Source organism: Phragmites australis, chromosome 2 (assembly GCF_958298935.1).
Source record: "Phragmites australis chromosome 2, lpPhrAust1.1, whole genome shotgun sequence".
Taxonomy (NCBI): Eukaryota; Viridiplantae; Streptophyta; class Magnoliopsida; order Poales; family Poaceae; genus Phragmites; species Phragmites australis.
The window spans coordinates 23,737,630-23,747,660 of record NC_084922.1 but is presented as its reverse complement, the minus strand read 5'-3'; the positions used below and the strand labels follow the sequence as shown (position 1 = coordinate 23,747,660).

Sequence of the window (10,031 nt, the reverse complement as noted above, 5' to 3'; positions counted from 1 at the left end):
TGTACACGCGTTCTAGGGGTTTGGGGTGGCTTTTATAGGGCGAGAAAGGGTCTAGCATCCGTCTAGGGTTATGGTTGAGCACGACGGCGACAAGTTTTAATTTTGGTTAGTTTCTAAGTTGGTGCCCCACATATTCACGCAATTGATTGGGGACATCAGTGCAATTCCACTTGAATGCTTGGACGGTTTCCTTTATTTTGAATCCATGGCGCAATCGGCGGGAGGAAAATTGATTTCGTATCGGCATGAAGAAAGTAAGGTGGCGACGGGAGGAGGAAGGTGAACTGACTGTGGTCCCAGTGCGAGAGTGTGAGAGAGAGATGGGCTGTTAGAGATTAGGGAGATTCCAGAGCCGCAGATCAGAGCATTGCTGAAAGAGCTCCGCATTTGATGGTAGAGTTTCCAAAGTACTGCAATTACGAAGTTCAATCTTTTCCAAATCCTCAAAATAGGAACCCTCAAGAAACCAGCTTGGATATGTGGCAGACCTGTAGTCATTGACTGTAAGCTGGTTTAGTTGAGGTGGTGCCGTGGTGGCATCAGTCCTTGTAGAATCTCCAAATGTAAACCATCTTCTCCATTCAAATCATTTATGTAACTCCAATGAAGATCTAAGCATCGAAGAGGCCTCGTCTTTTCCTGTGACGTTCTCGAGATTTGTGATGCGCATGATGCCACCCAAGGTCTTTCATCTCTCTCAGCCGTCGCAACTCATACCCCTTCTGCTTTTGCACGCTAAATTGTGCAAGTTGTTGGGCCGAAGTCAACTTTCCTATATTAGGAATTGGAAGCACTTCTTTATAACTTCTATAATATAAATCAGAACACCCTTCGAGATATAGTAACTTACTTAAATTGCAGGTTTTATCAGGCAAACTCTCAACTTTGTCATTATTAAACAGAAGTATCTGTAAGTGGTACAGAGTACACAATGATCCAGGCAATTCTGAAATTGATGTTCTTCTGAGGTTCAAATACCGAAGATGCTTCATCTCACCAACCGAGTCAGGTAATTTGCTTCCATTGTAAAAGCACAAAGACTTACATCATCCATAACTGGCTCAATGCAGATAACAATGCGTAAATGTTGGAGCTTTCAGATACTTTGAGCATGGTGTTTCATACTCTCAACACGAATAAACAGATGTCGAATAGTGCACAGTATTTCTGCCACCTTATCATCCTCTAATCTGAAGCAGTCATGTCTAGACAGGTCTTCTTGTTGAAAGAAAGAACTAGAGACCATTTCATTGAAGTAATCCTTTCCAGCATCTTCTATTCTCCTATTCTCGCTGCACACATCAACAAGTTCCTCTGGTATCCACAGAAAAACCAAATCCTCAATGTCATACTTGTGGCCTTTTGGAAATAAGCTGCAATACATAGAACACCTATTTGCCTTCATTTTTCTGTTAACAATGAAGATGCTTCACAATTTTAACGCGAAATTCATCTTCTTTCCCTGCAGTATCTTAGGTGGAGTAATCATGATTGGTGATCTCTATTGTGTTCTTTGGGCAAAGAGAACTGAGCAAGTAGCTGTCAGCAAACAACAAATTGCTGGTCCAGTCCAGGCCACACAAGTTTAGATCAAGCTACCATTCTGACTGTACACCAGAAGTCAAACAATTACTTTCGCCTCATTTTCATCAATATGGTTTCGACTATAACCTTAAGGTACTTATTCATGGCATCTCTTATATTAGGATATTCTCATTTAAAGCTTTTGCTGTTCAAATTCTTTTGTTCTGTACCAATTTCTTTTGCAAAGTTTAGGGATGAAGTGGCATTTTTATCTTCAACTCATTTAAGATATTTGCACGTCCAGATTTAACTGAAACAAAGCTTATTTTTTCTGAACAGATGCCATATATGTCCGGCGCACCTTTCCTGCTAGTCTCTTCTGTACAATACATGTGCTTATCTATATAAAAAACCTAAGAAGTGTGAAAGTATTGCTATTGTTTTCAAGTTGCGTTGCTGATCAATGCTTCTTCTTGAATAGCTAATATATATTATTTTTCGTGTAGTGATCTAGTGGAAAAGCAAAATATGATTCTCGATTCAAGTGATGATTAGAGATTTGCTTTAGTTGGGTCTTTTTCTGGTATTAAAGAAGTGTTAGTTACCAAAATCAAATCTTCTGCAGTTTGGTCGTGACCTAGGAATTCCCTTTCATCATATTTTAAGCGTTCTGCGCTTTACTATAATTTTTATGTGCACACAATTAGTGAAAAATTTAAACCGCAAATGGAAATGGAACACACTATGCCACTAGACATAACAACGGAAAGTAGCTAGTGCTGGCATCATTTATTTACCATTAAATGAAATTCAAGTCATAAATGATATGGACTCATTGATTGGATCGGTAGGGATAATTAGTGGAGCATACTTATTCTCTCAAGGAGGCTCTGAATAGTTAATTTACATAGACTAAACTTATTAATTTATTGCTTGATACAATAGGTGATGCTCACTCCTTTATTTATAAAGTAACCGGCTCTAACAATCTAAACTAATAAATCTTATCTCTAAGATTAACTAATATATCTTATCTCTGACTAATTTAATCTGCTCTTATCCATAATTCATTGATTGGATCGATAGGGATAATTGGTGGAGCATACTTATCCTCTCAAGGAAGCTCTGAATAGTTAATTTACATAGACTAAACTTATTAATTCATTGCTTGATTACAATAGGTGATGCTCACTCCTTTATTTATAAAGTAACCGGCTCTAATAGTCTAAACTAACAAATTTTATCTCTAAGACTAACTAATATATCTTATCTTTAACTAATTTAATCTGACCTTATCCATAATCTTATATCTAACTCAGAGCTACAGTACATGCTGCTTCAGTACCAACCAAACTAACATAAACTAACAAACTATATCTCTATCAAATTTGATTACAATGGGTGACACACCCTTCTTTATATACCATCAAGCTCTAACAACCTAAACTAAAAAATCTTATCTCTAAGACTAACCAATATATCTTATCTCTAACTAATCTAATTTTATCCCTAATTTTATCTCTAACTCGGCGCTACAGCAACATGTGCTACAGTACCAACCAAACTAACTTAAACTAGAAAACTATATCTCTATCTAATTTGGTTCCCCCTGCTTAAGATACTCTCCATAACACTGTATCCCCCCAACTTGCAGCTCGTTCTTGAGCTGCTAGGCGGAGGCCAAGGCTAAAGACTGTGTTGAATCCGAATGGACGCGAGGCTGATAAGGAAGCATTGGAGTGTCATGACCAGGATGATGGTGGTGTTAGCTGCAGTTGTCATCAGGAGATTGAGTGGCCGTTGAAGGCATATCGTCGGCCGCCGGCGAGGTAGATACCGAAGTTGTCCTGACGAATGTGCACAGGTCCACGGCGGTGAGTTATCAATGTGGATGTCAGCGCCAACGTGGGGAAGCACAACCCGATTGTCGATGATGAATGGAATCTCTCGGTTGTTGTCACATATGCTGATATCCGTGTGCAAGAGCTGGACTTGGAGCTCCTCATTGTCATGGATGTGAGTCGTCTCCATCTCACTTCCCGTGGCTATAAATGCCTTTGCAACGGTAGACAACCGCAACACCCCATCAGCCTTCGGTGGTGGTAGCGTCGAACCCCTGACATCGCCCATGTTAGAGCCGCCAGGCTCGTGCATGAGCTGCTTGCTCAATAGCTGGTTTACAGCCACACCGAGGGAGCAAAACTGCATTTGTAGGCGCGTGATGTCCTTGCTGTTGCGGTCAACGACAAGCAAGATCCGATCCAGCTTGGATGAGAAGTTGGGCATGGTCGAGGATCGCCCATAACTAATCGGAAACCTAGTGAGCTTGTCTCTCCTCGGTACTCGATGGATCGGCTCTTTTCCTTTTTTTTTTGTAGCAAGCGTATGCGGCACACGTTGACACGTAGGGGTGACACAACTTCAGAAAAGCATGGACAGTTGGTTGCTGGCTCGGTCGCATGCGGAGGATGGGGACATGCGGCCAGCCAGCGACAGGGATTGTTGTGCGAGTTGATGGAGCCTCGATAGTGGCCAGATCCAGAGTGGGGGGCATAGCGTCGTCGGGACAGGCGCACAGAGCTGAGGACCGGCAGCTCGATGGGCGGTGGGCAGGGTGGCCGGCATTGTGGACACGCGCGAGGATGCAACGAATCATTCCGTTGGCCGGCTGAATCGATGTATCCCGGAGCGACGACGAACCAAGGTTGCGCAACTTAGAATCGGATAGAGGTGCGGCTGTGCGAGGAACCGACCGACGAAATTAGCAGGATCGGTGGCTCTGATACAAAGATGACAGGGACTAGTTGATTAGGTCAGTAGGGATAACAGACGGAGCGTACTCGTCCTTTTAAGGAGGCTCTGAGTAACTAATTTACATGAACTAAACTTATTAATTGCTTGATCATGATGGGTGATGCGTCTTTCTTTATATAGAAGTTGACCCTAACAATTTAAACTAACAAATTTTCTATCTTAGACTAACTAATATATCTTATCTCTAACTAATCTTATATGATCTATAATCATATCTCGAACTCGAGGCTACAGTAACATACTACTACATTACCAGCTAAACTAACTTAAACTAACAAACTGTATCTCTATCTAATTTGATTCTCCCTTACCGAAGATACTCTCCATGACATAAAAGATTTAAAAGTTCTGTCAAAGTTGGGAAAGCATGCTCGAAAAGAGGAAGAAAGCATCCTCTAAAAAATATGAATCATAATGAAAAAAAATTCATGGTGCTTCGATCGCCATGTTAGTGGCTCTAGCACAGCACAACTGATTGCGCCTAGGGACCTAGGAGTAAAAAAAAATTGCTTAACTAAGGGAGAGAAGTCAATACTAGCATTAAAATGTAGAAGGTGAGAATTAAATTCTAGTTGACTAGGTGACGATCATCCACTAGCAAGTACTCCATTCGATTGTAAATGTAAATCGTTTTAGATTTATACACAGATATTAAGAAATTAGATCAAATGATCTTGTTACCCTTTATTTATTCTGCATTGGAAAAAATAACTCATTTATTTATGAGAGTGATAGTATTTATTAAATAAGGGTAAGAAAGGAACAAAAGAGAAAAAAGTGTATAGAAATTCAAAAATAACTTATATTTAGAGAATAATTGAGAAGGCTAAAACGACCTATATTTACAATCAGAAATATATATTATGGACCCAGAGTAATGTCCGAGAGCATGTATAACGGTGTCTTGAGCTCAGTAGAGGCTCCATCTGAGTGCTGAGCCTAAATTCGCGTTCGAGCTCAGAGCTGGGCTCGAGCTCGAGTTTGAGAAACCCTGACGACTGCACTTTTATGCAAAACCTTCTTTAAAAGATCAACCAAAAGCTGAAATAAGCTCAAGCTCGGCTAAAAAAATACTGCGACTCAGCAGGTGTCTGACTGCTTGTCCTTGCCTGGAGCCCTGGACACGAAAAGCATTCTGAATAGCTTCCACCTGGAAACAGACTACCTGGTGATCGGCGACCAAAAGGAGTAGCATGTATCTTTTTATGATGTTGTCATTTACAAACAATAGGCCTAATATACACATCATGGCATGTGAAACTCGTATAAGAATCGGCAGTACCAACTACAAAACAGCGATCAGAGGCAACAACACCTACCGTTCAGACTCGGTTCTTGCTAGCTACACAATGGATGGGAATTTGGGGGTTTGTTTGGTTTGCTACCATCACGAGACTTACCAAATTTTGGTAATACCCATAATATTTGGCTTAAGAACGACTACAATAACACATCTCCATTGCACCCTTCGCAAGAAGGTAGAAACAAACTCTGGTAGGCGTCGCGCAAAAATGCCTCGATTCATGCATTCAGAGATCATTACTAGGGTTTCTATGGACTTACATGAATAATCAGAAGAGAAGAACATAGTGTCCAAGGTTCAGGGAAACAGAGTTCACAATCTTCATCAAGTTCACTTAGTGTTCCTTAAAAAATTGGAAAAAAAAAACCTTACTCCATGTTTCTACACCAAGAATGCAAGCAAAGAACAGCGATTTCTGTCCAATATAGAAGTGATGGTATAAGCTTATGTATCCACGTTCAAGCTTATGTATGCAGCGGACATTAACAGCTCAAGTCAGTGGTCTAGCTTTCAACAGTACACGCTTCTCAGTAATTCGTCAATAGAATCATGCCACTCTATTTTAGCGTGTCGAAATGTTGTTACAGGTATATACTGAAAGAATTACATATAATTGTGCGACTACTATGGATATGAAAGACCTTGAGAACAAACTGGCAAAGAGAAAGCCTTAAAGGCAACACCTTAACAGTTCACAAGGAAATGAATAAATTAACAAAGTGCAGTCCAAGAAGTATTCTCCTTCAAATAAAATTAAAAGAAGTGAATTATTTGTCACTGTCAAAGCAGCCTAATCATCTACCATTGGAAACACCACTAAATACTTCCCCGTCACCTCCAAGTGACGCTTCCCACTCTATTGAGGTCAAATGGATTTGAGCCAGCGTTGGCATAATCTCCCTCATCTCAGGTCGGTTCAATGGATCCTCACTTAGGCACCACATCGAAATGTTTGCCATCTACCAAACAGAGAAAGGCAAGATTTCAATTAACTAAGATATTTCAGTGAATGAGTAGGAATACACGCTTCCACTAACCTTGCACACTTCTTCTATGGGGTAGTTGTCCTTCAACTTAGGATCTATAATTGTCTCCAATGAGGTCTCTAGATCTTCTGGTTTGAAGGATTTCCTCATCTGTTAACAGGATGGCAGAAATTTCTTGACTACATTGAATGATACAATGCAACCTTGGTGCAAGCTATAAAAATGAATCAGTTAAAACATTCACAAGTGTTTGCAGTGGCTCTTACAATTGAGATTAGTGACTTTGTCTTATTAGTTTCCTTATTATCCCGCACAAGTGCACGGAGTCCAGTAATCAGCTCTGCAAGAACTACTCCAAATGCATACACGTCAGACTTGGTTGTCATGTGAAGTTCAAGTACTGACCTGCAACATTAACTTCATATGAGTACTACATGTGAAACCCCATCAGCTGATCGAACTATAAATCAAGTTCAAAGAAAAACAAACTCGGGTGGAAGGTAGCCTGGTGTTCCAACTAAATGAGTTGCCACACATTCTTCTTCATCGCTGCGCTGAACAAGCTTCACGAGCCCAAAATCTGCAACCTGTTAAACAGGAAATAATCAGATGGATATCTGAACAGTTACACTTAAGATTTGGTGGTTCAAAAGAACTCACTTTAGCTCTCAGTCCATTATCTAGCAGAATATTGCTGGTTTTGATGTCACGGTGTACATAACAGGCCTTCGTATGGTCATGGATGTACTCAATACCACGTGCTGCATCCGATGCTATCTGTGTTCTTGCAGTCCATGAAAGAGGTTGATGACCTAAAAGAATTTCTCATCAAGCAAGTTGGTATATCTAAACTCAATACCATGCACAGGCTCATGTATTATCAGAAATTTCGCATAACGGCAAATATCATTTATTTGTTTGAAATAAATAAGTGATATTTTCAGCATCGATCACCAGTTTCTTTTCTAATGTACTTGTAGAACCTAATGAGTTATTAATCTTATGAAAGTATTTTTTGAGATGGCAAATCTTATATTGTTGGTACAAGTTAAAATAATGTGACATTATTTACTGGAGGAGTACTGATTAACCTTGGCATAACATCCATGGTTGCCTTTTTTGTTACATACCTTTTAGCAAAGGATCATGTAGATGCTCACTAAGTGATCCGTTCTGGACATACTCGTAAACAAGGTACAGGTGATTATCCCCAGCGGCATAACCAATCAACTCAACCTATGTGGAATTGTATATGTTAGACAAATACCGTCTTTACATGCAGACAATCATAAAAAATTATTCTTTTTTCGAGTGAACGATCTTCACAAAGATGTTCATCTCCTGTATTAAGTGCTTACAACGTTTATATGATGTACTTTGCACAGAACTTTCAGCTCAGCAAAAAACTCCTTAGATTTGCTTGCTTTCATCTTCTTAACTGCAATTTCCTGCTATCAAGGACACAACATAAGGATGCTTCATGATTACAGTAACCTGAGTAAAATAGCACACAGATTTCTTACATGTGCCCCTATGAAACCGAGGTAGACGCTGCCATATCCTCCCTCACCAATTTTTCTTTTCTCGTCAAAATTAGCTGTAGCATCTCCAACTGTTTTCAAGCTGAAAATCACAGGTCTCTCTGTTTGGAACGGATCAATGTCTGCAACCAATCAATTCGGAGTAATAAGATATGTTATGTTTAGCTAAAAATCTATAAGCAGAATAAGGTACCACACAAGACCATTAATTCTCATGGATGGAAAGAAACGGCTCTCTAGGGCAGCAATGCTGGTGCTGCCGGGAACTCCTTCCATTTTAATCTCAGGTGCTTCAACATTGTGCTGAGAAGACCTCCTTTTCAGCCGAAAAATGATAGTGAACACGCAGAGTAGCAGTACTGCAGCTGATATTGATGCTGCTATTATGATCGACAAACTTCCAACCTCTAAAAATGATCAAATCAAGAAAAGAGAAGGCAAAAGTTGAGCTTTCAGTTAGCAACAGGGCAGAAAATAACACATCTTATAATTGAATACCAGGGAAAAACACAAGAAGCATCATACTGCTTGAAGAAAACTAAATTTTGCAACACAGATTCGAATTGCAAGAAGCATCTACACCTTGTGTTTTACCAAACATAGAATGCCAATGGTACTAATATGTTGTCGCAAAAGCCTTATGTGTTTTAAGTAGTTTACAAAGATCTAAATATGAAAAATACTTAAGTTGAAATGTACTGATGACTTACTTTTCTTAGGAGAACCAGAAACACCCATAGGGACAAATAAGATCCACCCTGTTCTAATAAAATTAGGATTCACTAATTCCGGATTCAAGTTTAAGATATCTTGTGAACTTGATCTGAACAAGCTTGCAATAGTGCTCAGGGTATCCTCCTCCTGCACTGCATAGGACAACACTCCATCTGTTGCTGTTGAGGAACATCCGCATGGCAGGTGAACCATAGTTGTATTGTCTGCAGTCAGGTTCTTGCTATCACTAACATACATTGCGAGCCCACTGAATTTGTTGATATTGATACTGTAAAATGTATCTTCCCGCTCCACTTTATACAGAGTGTCATGGAAGAGAGCAGTCATGGTTTTATTGATCGCCTCGCACATGCATGGCACACCCACCAACAGGTCCTCTGAACCAGAGAGCCGTCTGATAGGCTGGATGAGAGATGCACTCCCATTGAAGACAGAAGCTATTTCAGACAGGTTACGTCCTTCAGGAGTGACGTAGAGGAATGAGCTGCATGAAGGCTTGACGGATACAGCATTGCATTGCATGGGTTGCCATAGCGCTGATGATGCTATGTTGCTTCTTGGCCAATCAAGCAAAGCAGCCCTGGTACGGTGGTGTTGCAGAAACAAGGTGAGGAAGAACAGGAAGCCATGTTTAGCCATGGTAGGCAAGAGAGGCAAATGGAATTTGGATATAGAGGAAGTTTATTTGATACTGCAACTTTGGTTTCTAATGCTTGTACGGTTCTTTGGGCTTCCTGAGATGTCAATTGCCTGGCATGGCCGGCTATCATGCAGCTTGCTACTGTTGTTCCTTGTTAAATCCGCTCCCCTGAAGCTCTATGTGGCTTGGAACATAGGAAAATGATAGGCTATTAAAGTTTCAGGTTGGGGTGCTTTTCACTATGTCCACCAACTCCAGTCCAATACTAAAGAAATTGGCCAGCTAGCTGAAAACCTCATGGACTACGGAGTCAAGCTTGCCTTTGGCTTCCAACATTTGGCCTATTTTGCAAGGTTTCGAGTTGGATTGTGATAATAAACCTGAAAAATCTATAGCACTGAAAAGGACAGCATGACATAGGCTATTTGCTAAGAGAAACAGAGACAGCAAGTTTGATGTTCATATACTCAATTCAAGAGAAATATATG

The 10,031-nt window shown here is 40.3% G+C and overlaps 1 protein-coding gene and 1 pseudogene across 1 annotated transcript; both read right to left on the bottom strand.

Annotated features, from left to right (window-relative positions):
- Positions 1-328: 328 nt before the first annotated feature.
- Positions 329-3,810, bottom strand: LOC133903990 (putative disease resistance protein At3g14460; annotated as a pseudogene).
- Positions 3,811-6,323: 2,513 nt separating this feature from the next.
- LOC133909943 (lysM domain receptor-like kinase 3) lies at positions 6,324-9,888 on the bottom strand. The gene is made up of 10 exons (XM_062352468.1): positions 8,879-9,888; positions 8,372-8,575; positions 8,151-8,290; positions 7,986-8,075; positions 7,758-7,863; positions 7,288-7,439; positions 7,117-7,214; positions 6,894-7,032; positions 6,679-6,777; positions 6,324-6,600 (listed from the first exon to the last, which is right to left on the bottom strand). Exons 1-10 carry the CDS (start codon positions 9,540-9,542, stop codon positions 6,436-6,438), a joined length of 1,857 nt encoding a protein of 618 aa, XP_062208452.1. The 5' UTR covers positions 9,543-9,888; the 3' UTR covers positions 6,324-6,435.
- Between the last annotated feature and the right edge of the window lie 143 nt (positions 9,889-10,031).

Coding starts and splice junctions, on each gene's coding strand:
- LOC133909943 (XM_062352468.1), bottom strand. CDS start 9,542: ATGGCTAAACATGGCTTCCTGTTCTTCCTCACCTTGTTTCTGCAACAC. Junction 6,778..6,893: donor CAAAGTCACTAATCTCAATT/GTAAGAGCCACT, acceptor TCCTGTTAACAG/ATGAGGAAATCCTTCAAACC. Junction 6,601..6,678: donor CCATAGAAGAAGTGTGCAAG/GTTAGTGGAAGC, acceptor TCTGTTTGGTAG/ATGGCAAACATTTCGATGTG.